Source organism: Electrophorus electricus, chromosome 26, assembly GCF_013358815.1.
Source record: "Electrophorus electricus isolate fEleEle1 chromosome 26, fEleEle1.pri, whole genome shotgun sequence".
Taxonomy (NCBI): domain Eukaryota; kingdom Metazoa; phylum Chordata; class Actinopteri; order Gymnotiformes; family Gymnotidae; genus Electrophorus; species Electrophorus electricus.
This window is the reverse complement of record NC_049560.1, coordinates 3,957,501-3,973,022: the sequence shown is the minus strand read 5'-3', so window position 1 is coordinate 3,973,022 and position 15,522 is coordinate 3,957,501. Positions and strand designations below refer to the sequence as shown.

Sequence of the window (15,522 nt, the reverse complement as noted above, 5' to 3'; positions counted from 1 at the left end):
GTCAAGTGAGCTTGCTTTCACTGACCAGTTTATTAGATATGCTTACTTTACATGGGTTCCAGTTATGCATAGGCTTATATGTATACAATTTCAGACTATAGGCAAGCTTTTGCGAGGCATAGTCGTTCTCCTCACCTCTTGTCTGTTACTGGCCAAAGGACCACTAGCCAAATAAACTAAACAACCTACCCTTTATAAATAGGATCACAGCGCTTATACACTATTTATTTATACACTTATTTATGCACTATCTTTTAAATCCCATAAACGCGAATTATTTATCAAAGCTCTGACAAAATCAAACGTGTTCTGTGTGCTTTGTCATCTATAACCACCGTGTTCTGTGTGTTTAAGAGCGTTAGGCTAAGGTTGTGCGCGATCATTCTACAGCTACGGCACAAGGGGGCGCCCTAACACCATGTAAGCCTAATGGGCGGAGCGGCGAGATTCCCCCGAGGGACAACCGTTCGATGTCGCGTATATACCGCTGGCCTACTGCTCCCTGGAACACACGGGCATGCAGAACTTATAACGCTCATGATACTGTACAAATCTAAGGTACTATTCTACAGTACAGCCTCATATATATATATATATATATATATAAAATCAGAATTGTAGTGAAGTATATGCAAGCAAAGTGCTTCTTTCTCTCTCTCTCTCTCTCTCTCTCTCTCTCTCTGTACATATATATATATATATATATATATATATATATATATATATATATATATATATATATATAAATACATACACACACACATATATATAAAATGTTGTACTGCCTTCGAGTGAATATAGGCTGTGGCTTTAACAATAGCTCTTTATAACCATCATCGATCTTTGCCTTAACAAAATGCAGCCTGTTACTGTAACTCTATATTCATTCCAACTGCTCACTCTCTTGCACTGCTTCTTTATTACAAAAATACCTCTTAATTTCAAACGAGCCCTGTGTTCAGTGGAGCTGGGCTGCACGGGGCTGTTACCGGGCGAGGCAGAGAGCAGCTGCGACTGAAGCCATAGCAACGCGCCTGGTGTGGTGTCTGCTCGTGTTGGTGACATTGGGTGGACTAGCAAGGACTGTAAGCTACAGCCCACGTCTCCGCCTTCGCAGTCTGGCTGCTACAGGATTCATCTCCGCCAGTGGAAAGCAGTTACCGTCATGGACGAAGCGGAGGACGGCGACGAGGACCACAATTTCCAACAGCAGGGCGCGGGACAGGTTAGGGGAGTCGACAGCGGAGGCTCCCGTGACTGTTCCAAGATGAAGAACGTAACACCAGGAGGGGGAGCAGCAGTGTGCAAGAACTCCAACAACAATGATCTCCCTCTCTCACACGACAAGGAATCCGCGCCTGTCTCGTGTGGAGGCGCCCCAGTAGCAGCTCCGCTTTGCCAAGGAGATGCCCAGGGCTTTGGCGACTCAATTAGCAGGGGCAGGGGAGATAGGACCGCGGGTACAAGCTTGAGGACCTCGGCGGCTGGGGTGGAAGGTGAGGATGACATCGGCATGAAATGTGCAGTAAACGGAGATTGCAGGAGAGACACGGCGATGAGCTTGCCTTCAACTCTGTCTAAACAGGAGAAGCAGACAGGTGGGATGCTCGCACCTGACGACGAAAAAAAAACAACTACACGTCACTCCACAGCCGCCAGCATGGACGGATCGATTACTTCAGTCGGCTCCTCGGTCCGTGGACAAGGGGCCGAGACCGCGAGCATAGGAGCTACAACTGCCGGGGTCACCGCCGCCTCGGAGAAAAAGGACTCTCGAGTTTCCTTTTCAAATGCCCCGAGCAGAAAGCCGTCCGGGCCTGAGCAGAGCAGCGCGTGCAACCCAAACCAGCAGCCTGTCACGATTACCAAATCTGAAGATGGCCAGATCGTGGGGGATGACGGGGAACCCAGAGACAGTCAAACTTATATGCAGAAGCAGTTTAGTTCGATGCTTCAGCCGGGAGTTAATAAATTCTCCCTGCGCATGTTCGGGAGTCAAAAAGCGGTGGAAAAGGAGCAAGAGCGCGTGAAGTCGGCAGGCAACTGGATTATCCACCCTTATAGTGACTTCAGGTGGGTGCTACAGATGTGAATAAGCACAGTCTGCGGAAGAAAACACGGGCTGCTCAGATGAAGAGTCGAAAACGCCACGTCGCCTACCATTGTCATTACACCTCCGTCCGACCTCTATCAGAAGTTTAGTGCTGAATGCAGAAGCCAAATAAATCATGATGTGAGACGTGCTATGATTACGTTCGCCAGTGTTGAATTATGCATCAGGTTTGCGGACTGTTAGTTAATTTGCGTAATGTTCCGTACTTTGGCGTTTGCGTTAAAACCCATTCTTTTCCGAATAGCCTTGGGCTATATAGAAGATTCATGTAACAACTATAGTGTAATATTGTAGCTTCGAATGGATTTGGAAAGATGTTGCGAGTGAATTGGCCTAATTTAAAGGACACATCACCTAAACTTTTTTGATCTTAGCCACACGCGTAGACTATCGGAAGTTGGGAAAGATCCGTAAAACCTGGAAAATTACACACGAGACTACAAAGTCGGCAGCATATCAGCCATCAAAAGTTGTTTCGTGTGATTGCATCCTTTTCTCCGCCATAATATTTATTGTACACATTGCGTATTTCTCATTCCAGTGTAATTGTGGGCCTTATTTTACTAGGTGTCACGCCAGTGTACCAGGCCATTTAACGACACGTGTGAAGTTTGTTTCGCTCTGTTGGGTTCGCTTGTTTTCCAACAGCGCGCGCGTTCTGTTCAGTTCTCCTCCGTGGCCTAGAGGCTCGTGCTGGTCTCTCGGCGCGCGGAGCGAGGAGGGCGTTCCTCAGCCGCCCGTGCCAAACGGGAGCTGAGTCGTACACAAAACATCCAAAACCCATCACACCGTAGATAGCTTGGTACGATCCCCTAAAGCATCTCCCGTCGAGTGCTCGTAGTATTTATTTCTTTTTGGAATGTGTTTTGGTGCAGGCTATTTTGGAAAATGAAGTTTATTCTTTACGACCAAAGGAAACGCACTTGCATCACTTCTATGCATACGGATTGCGGCTTTCTAATATATGTTTCACCCACAACTGAACTCTCTTGATAAATCAAAGTGCAATACAGGTATAGCAGAAGCAAGGAGTTTGAGACTTGTGCTTTGGTCTTTTTACTTCGCGTTCTGCTAGTGCTTGAATTAGCGTATTATGATGAGGACGTGGCCACTGATGATAAAACATACCGTGTTGACTGTTATTGCGCATGAACGGTAACCGAGGAAGGTGTGTAAGTTTGGGGTTTCAGTACCAGGGACAGCTCCATCGTCCTCGATTAACACCGAACGCCCCTTCAAAGAAATCACAGCTATCCAGGCTGTTCTACTCAGTGTCTTCGTTTCTTCACGTTCGAGTCGCTGTGCGTCCTTGCGATGACCTTGCACACAGCGATAACACATTACGGGACCTATACTTGGTATATATATGAACCCCCCTCTCCGCCCCCGAAGCCTTTGGTGTACGTTCCGTGACGCCTCGCCTTCGGTGTGCGTGTCCGTGTTTTCAAGGTTTGGGTTATTTATAGGGTGTAACCCTGGAGTCGCACCGAATGCCAAGAGACCAGAACAAAACCATAAACGTCCGCCAAACAACGAAAACAAAACACTGGGCGAGCAGAACTGGCATAAATCACAGCGGACTGTCTAGCAATGACAGAATATAGTTCTTTAACGCTTTTTATGTTAAACCGTGACGCAAAATAACTTAAAATGACCATCATACATCAAATCTGAAGTAATGATTGCTATTTATCTATGACAAATAATTTGACGTTTTCATTAGAACAGTCAGTAAGCGCTTAACGTTATCAACGTTAATTATCGTTTTGTTATTCTGGCTGTGATGAATGCGGCCCAGTGTTGTTGTGACGTTCATCCCATTATTTACTACTTCGTGTAAACCGGCATATTTGACAGTATTTAGTCTTTATATGTATTTTATAGTAATACATGTATGTCTTTTCACTGCATGCGACGTTGACAAGCACAGGTCACACAGAATGTTGAGAAAATTAAGGGAAAAATCCAAAAACGGAGTTTTTGATTTTAGGGTGATCATTTTTGTAATCTATTCTGTTGTCTGCCTTCCTGTCTCTGCCACTGACTTTAACCTTTCATTCGCTTCCCTGTCACAACGCCTTTCCTTATTTAAACCATGCTGTTAACATTTTGCACGGTATTTCTTGGCACATTTTATTTTTTATTTTTTATTTCTTGCTGCTTCCATGGGTGCAGCATCTGTAACTGTTTCCTGCACCCAAGAATACATCCCCTCATTTAACAACTCAGATGTGAAAGTGATGTTTTTAAAATACCTTCTACAGCAAGTAAGATGCTATACTAAGATACTATACTATACTATACTAAGATACTATACTATACTAAGATACTATACTATACTATGCTATACTATACTATACTAAGATACTATACTATACTATACTATACTAAGATACTGTACTATACTAAGATACGATACTATACTATACTCAGATACTAAGATACTATACTATACTATGATACTATACTATACTAAGATACTATACTATACTAAGATACTATACTATACTAAGATACGATACTATACTATACTCAGATACTAAGATACTATACTATACTATGATACTATACTATACTGAAATACTATACTAAGATACTATACTATACTATACTATGATACTACACTAAGATACTATACTATACTAAGATACGATACTATACTATACTCAGATACTAAGATACTATACTATACTAAGATACTATACTATGATACTATACTATACTGAAATACTATACTAAGATACTATACTATACTATACTAAGATACCAAATATACCTTATATAGCAGGTGAGTATTATGACCTCCATTTCATTTTTTGCCATCTCGCTGCATTCTGGTTGCCACTGTAAAGCTACTCAGGCTGTTACTCACTTGTAGGCCTTTTTGATTCCCTCTGTACTCTGCAGGTTCTACTGGGACTTTACAATGCTGATGTTCATGGTGGGTAACTTGATTATCATTCCTGTGGGCATCACGTTCTTCAAAGACGAGACCACACCAGCTTGGATCATCTTCAACGTGGTGTCAGATACCTTTTTCCTCATGGACCTGGTGCTCAACTTTCGCACAGGCATCGTCTTCGAGGACAACACCGAGATCATTCTCGACCCCAAAAAGATCAAGAAGAAGTACTTGCGGACTTGGTTTGTAGTGGACTTCATCTCGTCTATACCAGTGGATTATATTTTTCTCATCGTGGAGAAGGGGATGGACTCCGAGGTTTACAAGACGGCCAGGGCGCTGCGCATCGTGCGCTTCACCAAAATCCTCAGCCTTTTGCGACTTCTGAGACTTTCCAGACTCATTCGTTACATCCATCAGTGGGAGGAGGTGAGTGGATTCGAGCGTTGCCTCTACCTTGCTAACGCACACGAAGATGCAGTGTGCAGCATTTTGATGGTTTAAATGTCACTGGATGTTAGTCGCGTGGCTGGTCACATAATGTCTGGCGTCTGTATTAACTCATGCTTTGTCCAGCATTATGGTATGATGGAGAACATTAGCTACTTCATTCCACGGCTACATGACTACCGGGCATTGTATTTCCATTTAATTCTAGTTGTTTTCATCTTATTTGATTTGCTAACTGTTTTTTTTTTAAATGCTTAAGAGCTTGACATGCGTGGAAGGCATAAAAGTGAAATCCAGTTTAAATACATAGCGCTAGTTTAAGTGGGTGCCGCAAACAACCACAAAGTCAGAGGAAATCTCATTTTTCAAATGAGACTAATAAACGGTGCTTGCTGCTCATAGCAGGACATTAATGTTAGTTGTCAAACTTACCATTCAGAAGCTGAGAGGTGTTAAAGTGATTCTTCTCAGTCTCCTGCTCTTTTTACACCACTGCCAATCCAGAAACCTAAGATGGGGTGACATCATTCCCATGGTGTATCTATGCTATTTGTTATACCTCAGCCAACTAAATATTCCTCTTTGGTCACCATGTAGAATAAAAAACAAACACAAACACACACACACACACACAAAATGACTTTTACTTTACAGATAAAATGATTTGCAATGAATACTGAGTAGGCAAACTGCACTGGGCAACAAAAACTTTATTTTTTTGCTTTTCAGACTAAAATAGTTTGACCATATTATATGTTTTGCGCTGAATTTGAATCTGTTTTTATGATTTTTAAGTGTGTAAAAATACCTTAATTATACATTACTTAAACATAATAAGTTATTATGCTTAAAATGCATACAATGAACTTATTGTACTTATACAGTATCTGATTTTTGCCTGTCTTTGGCCTCGGGAACATCCCTCTTCGGTGTCCAGCAGTAGTCTGCGAACACAGAGGGGCTCCACTTTCCTCTGTACCATCTTTCCACTATACTTCCTATACATAATGACATATGAGTATAAAAATACGGGTGATAGAGACATTCTGAAAACATATTTGGATTCATTGTGCAAAAATACACAATAAACAGGTATTTTTATACAGGAAGCAAACTCACTGTTGACAAGTGTTCTTTATCACAATTGTCTTACAGAATCAATGAATGTGGTGTTTTCACTTAGTAAACCCACAATGCAAAGTGAATGCGATTTCCACACCTTTAGAGCATAAAGGGGCTCGGTGTGAAGGTTGGCAATAAAAAATTGCCATAGTTTTTAACTCTTCCTGCTCTTATTCAACAGTCTGACAGTAAAACCAAATTTAGGCATCTTTTTTTTTTTTCTTTTGAAGCAGTTATAAAGACCTCTCTGCATTATTTGACAACTGACAGCACTTGTCCTACTGCGTGCTCTGATTCTTTTAAAGCGAAAGTTTTGATGGTAGGCCGCAGCAGCAGTACAGCAGTGTGTGCACAAACTGATGCCAGCATGTAAAATGGCTGAACGATCAACTCCGTTCACTTCTCTCGAGATTCCGCTTAGCCCCGTTCTGTGAAGTCAGCACATCACAGCAGAGTTTTGTGTACTACGCTAAAACAGCAAAAGAAAGGAAGATCTTTCTTAGGACTGTGTTCCGCTGTGAAACTCTACCGCCATGTAACGTTCTGTGGAACAGTTTTTCTGGAAAGTTCTACTTATTGTGTCAACTCCACACCCACAGTGCTAGCGACAGATGAGCAGAGAAGGTCGTCTCCCTCTCCTCTGCTGTGTGGTATAAAACACTCCAAAATGGGGACCAGGCAAAATACCCACTGCACATGAAAATGAGAAACCTAACGAAAGCAAATGAAACAAAAGATAATTAAGAATACTTGCTCTCAGGAAGATGATGGTGGGATTAATGTTCTTAATATTACCACTGTCGGCACTGAAGTCCCAGTAAGGGTCTTATTTTTATTATGAAGCTTTGTGCTGTTTCATTGATGAAAACTCATTGACCAGTTTCACAGAGACGCGTTTCTATTTGTTAAATCCGCAGGTGATTTAAAGCCACCTGTGTTAAAGCTCTCTTTCCTCCTCTGTGGACATCCCTCAAAGGACTGCCTGTTTGATCAGTAATGGCATTCAGTGGGCTCTGTTGTGGTTTAATTGGACACTGGATTCGGGTGGTTAATTAGGCGTTAGGGGTTAATTAATATAGCTTGAAATAATGACTTGTCTTAAACACTGAAAACACGAGTACATCTTCTCAATGCACCAGTGTTGGTCGCACAGACTCTTGTAACAGATGGTAACCTTTTGGAACACGAACATGTTTATTATAAATGTAATACCCACTCCGAATGGCAACCTTTGATTTGAATGCAGGGTCAGTGAAGACCCAGTTGTGCTGACTCACCTTTAAACATTCCTTATAGTTTCACAGTTCCTCTCCTGATTGCACAGTGCCACCGTGGTCCGAGCATGCCCAGTGATGACTATTCCCCCATTCCCCCAGAGTCGCCTTGGCGCTGCCGCCGCCATTAGACAACACTGTGGAAAACTCTACTCCTTTGATGTGGTCTATTTTTTGTTTATTTCTATGTTATTCAAAAATGATTATAATTTTTTTTTTTAATGTTTATTTATTTATTATTTTTAATCCAGCAAACCTGGCCAGTGACTGTGTTCATCCATGTCGTGTTTGGCTCCAGAGAATATTCCAGGATCCGCTATGTGCCGATGATTGCTATGGCACGCTGGTGCTAACGTTTTGCAGGCTGGGAATGCGTGCGTAGTGCAGTCAGGGTGTAGCCCGTCATGGAAGCTCAGGCAGAGAGTGACTGTTGAGATGACGTGGCTACATAAACCCTCCCAACTCTTAATGGTGTATGTTAGGCTGTGTGTTTGCTTTAGTGACAATCAGGAAATTGGCCTTACACAGCAACAGATAAACAGTTAAACAGTCTGTTGGAGAAGAAACGTCTCACTGGGAGTTTACAGTGCAGAATAAAAACAGTCTGTTTAATCTGTTGCCCCTCAGTCTGTTAATATTAGTAATATGGCAGCACCATCTATACAGTGAGGTGCTAGTTATATCCTGCTGGAACTGTCGTTTTAAATGTGCAGGACTGGAGAAGACCAGGATTCTGTTTTACCACAAACTCTTCAGGACCCATAGAGTGAAATGCTTGGCTGGTGTTTATTTACCTTCTGCAATCAGTCCGTTGTGGTTTCCATCTATATCTCATATCCGTTCTACCAAAGACCTCGGGCTCGAGTCAGCAGACAGCTGTGCAGCCTTTTACCATTTACAGTAAAACTTTGACCTCTTCTCCATCTGAGAACTTTCTAGCCCGGTTGCTATGTAGGGCACTTGACTTTTCTCAGGTGTGACGAAGCCTTTTGCTGGAGAACGGTCTCCACTACTTTGAACACTCTCCTAAGGCATGACACTGGATTGTTGCCAGAGGTCTAGGAGATAGGAGCCTTCTCCACTTTGTAACCACAAACAAACCGCACACACTGTTGTCTCCTGGACACCCTTCTCTTTCAGTCTGGCCTCAGCAGTGGTCTAACATGGACTGCCTGAACACTGAACACTGGCTGCTGAGAAACTCCATGATCCTTCACACTCATGTTAAAATCAGTCATCAGAGTTTCATCAAATTGTGACATCAAATATTGAGGTTATATAGGTTATGCTAAAATAAACTATGGCTAGCTCACAATGAATAATAACATAATAACAATTTAAAAAGCAATAAAAACAACCACAAACAACAACAAAAAGGCAAAATAATAAAAGCAGCTTTTATAAAACAGGTTTTTCAGGCTTGAGATATCACTGCACTTGTGGGCTCCATATGCTGAAAATCCCTACAGCTGTATAGCCACATCCCAGCTTCCATTTGTTCCCTCCGTTTGGGTTTCCAGCTCATAGATTTCCCTGGGAATTCTTCAGTGCCTTGATTGTGGTGTGTCATGGTTCGTCGGCAGATCTTCCACATGACCTATGACCTGGCGAGTGCCGTGATGCGGATCTTCAATCTGATTGGCATGATGCTGCTGTTGTGTCACTGGGACGGCTGCCTGCAGTTCCTGGTGCCCATGCTGCAGGACTTCCCCTCGGATTGCTGGGTCTCCCTCAACAGGATGGTGGTAGGTGTAGTCTGATACACTGTCACACACTGCACAGTCTCTGACACGCTGTAACATGCTGCACAGTCTCTGATACACTGTCACACACTGCACAGTCTCTGACACAGTCACACACTGCACAGTCTCTGACACGCTGTAACACGCTGCACAGTCTCTGACACGCTGTAACACGCTGCACAGTCTCTGACACGCTGTAACACGCTGTACAGTCTCTGACACGCTGTAACACGCTGCACAGTCTCTGATACACTGTCACACACTGCACAGTCTCTGACACGCTGTAACATGCTGCACAGTCTCTAACACAGTCACACACTGCACAGTCTCTGACACGCTGTAACACGCTGCACAGTCTCTGACACGCTGTAACACGCTGCAGTCTCTGACACGCTGTAACACGCTGTACAGTCTCTGACACGCTGTAACACGCTGTACAGTCTCTGACACGCTGTAACATGCTGCACAGTCTCTGACACGCTGTAACATGCTGCACAGTCTCTAACACAGTCACACACTGCGCAGTCTCTGACACGCTGTAACATGCTACACAGTCTCTGACACGCTGTAACATGTGGTACAGTCTCTAACACACTGTAACACACTGCACAGTCTCTAACAAGCTGTAACACACTGCACAGTCTCTAAAGCTGTAACACACTGCACAGTCTCTAACACATTGTAACACACTACACAGTCTCTAACAAGCTGTAACACTACACAGTCTCTGACATGCTTTAACACACTGCACAGTCTCTAAAGCTGTAACACACTGCACAGTCTCTAACACATTGTCACACACTGAGAGGCTCTAACACACTGTAACACGCTGCACAGTCTCTAACACACTGTAACACTGCACAGTCTCTAACCTGCTGTAACACACTGCACAGTCTCTAACATGCTGTAACACACTGCACAGACTCTGACACACTGTAACACAATGGTCAGTCTCTAACACACTGCACACACGGCAGATATCTGCACACTTTTTTTTGTTGGGTTATGCTGGTTTTGGGTTGATCCTGTGAGTATTTCTATAGGAATATCTGCACTAAATAGTTATACAATCCTATTTTCAAACCAGTACATAAATTGTGACTTTAAATATTTATTTGCAGATAAGCAGCAACCTTTTTAAATAGACTGATTTATTGATTAATTGATTGATTGAGATGCCTCTAGGTCAAGTTGAGTCAGTGTTTTTTTTTGTTTGGTTTTGTTTTTTACTAACAGTGATTTTTACTTGAATCTTGTTTATTCACCCACCTGGGTTTTTATTAGTCTCCGTACCTCCCTGTCATCTCAGGAAATGAGAGCTTTGACACTCGTGTAGAGAACACTCGGCTCAACCTCAAAGCCCCCGTCACTCCGTGGGGAGGGAGTGAAGCGCTGTGTGCAGTCTAACCCAGACTGTGTTAACACTCCTGCTGATGTGAACAGAGAAACACCACCAGGACATCATTTAGCCTCAAATTAAACGTCATTATACAAAGAAAGATAACAAATGTCCTAAATGTAGAAAGAGCATCTTTCTAGAACTTGTTAGAACCGACATATTCATATTTGTTTCGTTTTTACAGTTTTCACTCAGGTATAAGTTATGCAGGGAAAATAACTAAAATGTAAGAGCAAGTTTAGCTGAATATCAAAGGCTCTTTCCTCCCGTTGCTAATGTCACCTGTGCTTGACAGTGTTAATCGCGTGGTGTGGTTGGGTGGGGTGGGGATGATCACCTGCTCCTCTCACCTACTTCATCCTGCCAGTTCCCCTATCCACCACCCACACATCCACACCAACCTCACCCCTGCTGCTAACCTCCATCTGCTGCACCTCCTCCCAGTCCCACAAAACAACACTGGCAGTATTGCACTCTTGCGAGGCTGGACCTAAACCCTATAAGTAAGACTCGGATGCAGTTGGACAGTTGTAGTTTCTAATTTAAGTACTTTAGAATTCAGGAAGGTTTATGCAGATTAGCACAAATTCCCAGCTCAATTCCCAGCTCACAATCATTGCCTGCTAAATCTCCAGCTCGTGCTGTCTCCGCCGCTACACCGCCCCCGGAGCGTTGGCCAATGCTTTGCCCTCTTGTGGAACACCGAGCTCTTCCACTCGCGTGGACAGGTGCCTCACATGCAGGTGTGTTATACGTTTCTCTCTGGCAGTCCCAGCTGCCTCTGGAACCCTCTAGTCTGTGCCGAACTCTGTGGAGCTGTTCTCTGCGTGGTAGCTGGGTTCAGAGCCCACACGGCTTGCTATTCCCATCTCCTCTCACCGCTTCCTTTCACAGCTGTGCCGTGTTCCGGCATCGTGCGGCTGTCACAGCCAGCAACTCTGCCCGTGGTAGCCGCCTCGAACATCGATGCCGCGTTAAATGATCCAGCTCTCTGCCTCTCACTGCTTCCTTGTTTCAAGAGCCTGGCTACTCTCAGCACTGGCTCTTCACTGCAGGGGAACAGAGGGTTTTTACGCACATTAACTCCCGCTAGAAACGGCCAGAGACATACCGGGTTGATAAAAATGACAGGTGGTTCCAGTAGTGTTTTAAATGAAGATGTTATAGTGGTTGATTTGTGGTAATGAGGGGAGATGCATATATAATATTTTTTGCCAAATTCAGCAGTTTGGTGTTATGAAACTGGAAAAGATCTGTAAATTTACAGATGACTGTTGTCACTACCGTCTACAGTGAGTGGAAAGCATGATTGCTAAACAACAATAAAAAAGCCATAAAAAAGCTGAAAAAAGCATATAATTTTTAATTCATTAAATTCAGAATTATATTTAAGTCTAACAGTGAGACTGTATAACAGTATAAGTGATTGCCTTTTCATATCTAATACTATGAGATTAATACATTTAATACATTCATAAAATAGACACATTTATTTTCAAGTGTAATCTAGATGATGTGATGGTCTGGGTGTAATTTGCATGGCACTTTACTTTTAGATCAATCAGTGCAGATCAGATAAAACCCTTTGATCCTCTGTGATCCATCTGTACCCTGTGATCTTTGGCATAGCATTTTCTAATACATCCAGAGAGATACATCTGTAGAGAATCCAACATAAACAGTCTAGTACTCTAAAGGGCTAATGCCACTCGGTGTTGATTAACTATACTCACTGTAGGACCAAACATAAAGGAAAGGTTAAATATTCTATTCTCCCTAAATGCAGTTTCACAATATTCGTCACCCCACCCCCTTCTGTGTCTGTCTTCCTTCTCTCTCCTTCATACACACAGATGCACACACACACAAATTCACCAAGACTGTACGTTCTCCGTACACTATGGATGCCCCCCCACAAGCTAGCAGTCAAACAGCACAGCGGAAAAACCATCCCGCATTACAACTAATTAGGCTTAATTATTTATTCGATTACAGGATCCATTGCCGTGCCTTTCATTAGAGTCTTTCGAACACAAGAGTTATTGGCCGAAAATAGTCGGTCTTTTCTTCTGTCTTTAGCTCCTGTACAATCCAGCCAGACCTTCAAGGACCTTCAGTGAACTCGTGTATGGTGTCAGTCCAGTAGAGCTGAACATCTCCGAACAGCTACGCGGGTCTCGTCGTGTTTCTGCTGGGGGTTATGGTTTGCTGAGGGACAGTTAAGCAGCTGGAGTAACAACTTCGGTTCTTCACTCGCTTTAGCCCTTATGTCTAATAATCTCTTCAATATGCGCTAATAGTCCATTTAACAATTTCCACTAGAAGCTACACTGCACCAGGGCCCTTGCCTGCTTGAACGGTTTATGTGGTTATTAGATACTCGCTTATTCCTGCGCTCTCAAGAGGAAATTCAAATGTCTTCTGACCACTGGCTGAATGTGTGTGTCGCGGGCCGCGTCCGGTTGCGGAGCGATCCGTGCCTCTCGCACAGCTCCAGGGAATTGTACCGGTCCCATCGACCTGGCCTATTGATGAGGTCAGCGGATCCGAGCGCCACGAATCTTCTGAGATCAATTTCAGAATTTAACAAATAAAGGAGGTTTCAGATACATTACATTAGCTACATTAGCTTTGCTCACATGCCTGGTTTGGGTGTTTTTTTTCCCCTCTTCAGATCTATGCCGGTTTGTTTTGCGTTTCCTGTAAAGCCTTGTGCAACATTAAAGCAGCAAGGTGTCTACACAAGTGTTGTGTCTGAGGAAGAAGTGCTACAGACAGAGAACACTCTGTCCCTTTCTGTGTTTTCTCAGCGAACCCTCATTTAAACCCTTAACAGCCTCTCAACAAAGGACAAGAACAAACCACCTTCTTGCTCCTGATTGCGGCGTCTGTCTTAACGGCTACATTAGCCGGGTGAAATATTCCACGTTTTTCCTCCCCTTCATTCTTCATGCATGTCTTTCGCAAATGTGAAGTTGTCTCTATGGGTTCGTGCCAAATGGCTGCGAACACTCTTTTGTTCAGACGTGTGCCCACGCCTGCCCCCTGCAGAGGGTTAGTGTGTGCCAGCGTAGTCACGCGAGCAGCGCGGGAGGACAATTTCACTGCAAACCTCAGCATCCCCCTCCTACTCTGGCAGCTCCCCTAATTACCCATCAGCCCTTCATCCAGTCTTCCAATCCCTAGTTCCCGTTTAAAGTCGATTGCCTCCTTGACTTTGTCCTTCCAGTACAGTGTCCTCATCATCTCTACTAAAACCCCCCTCACTTGCGCTAAATGCAAATTCTGATGAGGAAATTTGGAGCTGAGCTCATCAGGCGGATCCAGGAGAAGTGAGTCACTCTCAGCGAGGGAGCGTGTTGGAGTGGCAGCTGAGGTAACATGCAGATGTCTATGAGAGAAGGTGGGAGCCGAAGGTTTGGCTGCCTGTTTAAGACTACGAAAGAATGTGAGTAATACGTCAGTCAGGTGAGCACAGGATCCAAGCACAGGCTTTAGGACTCTTAGCCACGGAGCCTTTTTTTTTTTTTTTTTGGTTTGTTTTGTTTTATTAAAACAAGTAGAGTGCCTACAAAGACGATGCGTGGGGGTTCGCATCTTAGATGAAGGCTTGGTGTGGAGCTTGTGCAGATTCAGATGGAGTAATACCCCCTACACCTTTTCTGCCTCTGTCTGTGTTTCTCTCTCTCTCTCTCTCTCTCTCTCTCTCTCTCTCTCTCTCTCTGTGTGTGTGTGTGTCTAGAACGACTCATGGAGTGAGCTGTACTCCTTCGCCCTCTTCAAGGCCATGAGCCACATGCTGTGCATCGGCTACGGGCGGCAGGCGCCGGAGAGCATGTCCGATATCTGGCTCACCATGCTCAGCATGATCGTGGGGGCCACCTGCTACGCCATGTTCATCGGCCACGCCACCGCGCTCATCCAGTCGCTGGACTCCTCCCGTCGCCAGTACCAGGAGAAGGTGGGCACCTCCCTGCACCCGCGTTGCTGCGCCGTCTCCGCCCGCCTCCCGCTTCGTTGCCCGCCGTCCAATCGATCTCGGCAGATCAAAGGCGACGGCCATGGCCTGTTTAGCACGGAACGCGCGTTCGGATCAGCCTCTGGCGCAGCCGAGAACTCTGGGTTCCCCTCTCCAATCTGTCGCCCCGCTCGTCTGATCCATCGCTAGCTCCTCCTCCCGTGCTAATTGGCGGCACCTTTGATGCTGATGGTGGCACCTGGCGTTTGTTTACCGCGGCGTGGTCGCTTTGCCGCACCTCTTTTCGCGTCAGCTGCGATTTGGCTTCCCGTCAGGCCTCTGCTGCGTTTGTTTGGTTCCTGCTTCTTTACAGGCATGGACTCCCAACTCCGCTATTTTCCTGCAGAGATATAATCATTGTGCTTTCTGGGTCACAGAGTGGCCTCAGAGAAAGACGCTGCATTTCCGAGTCTGCCAGGGAAGGGACAGTGATACGGACAGCACGGATATTAGAGATTCTGTTCTCACTTCCCTAATACCAGGAAATGAGACACATGTGTTA

At 44.4% G+C, this 15,522-nt stretch overlaps 1 protein-coding gene across 1 annotated transcript in view; it reads left to right on the top strand.

Moving 5' to 3' along the window:
- The first annotated feature begins 1,053 nt into the window (after window positions 1-1,053).
- The window catches only part of hcn2b (hyperpolarization activated cyclic nucleotide-gated potassium channel 2b), a 26,997-nt gene continuing 12,528 nt past the window's right edge, over window positions 1,054-15,522 (top strand). Inside the window, exons 1-4 of the mRNA XM_027008184.2 lie at window positions 1,054-2,073; window positions 5,021-5,444; window positions 9,445-9,606; window positions 14,745-14,963. Of these exons, the coding sequence (XP_026863985.2) occupies window positions 1,166-2,073; window positions 5,021-5,444; window positions 9,445-9,606; window positions 14,745-14,963 (1,713 nt within the window). The 5' untranslated portion in view covers window positions 1,054-1,165. The remainder of the gene's footprint in view (window positions 2,074-5,020; window positions 5,445-9,444; window positions 9,607-14,744; window positions 14,964-15,522) is intronic.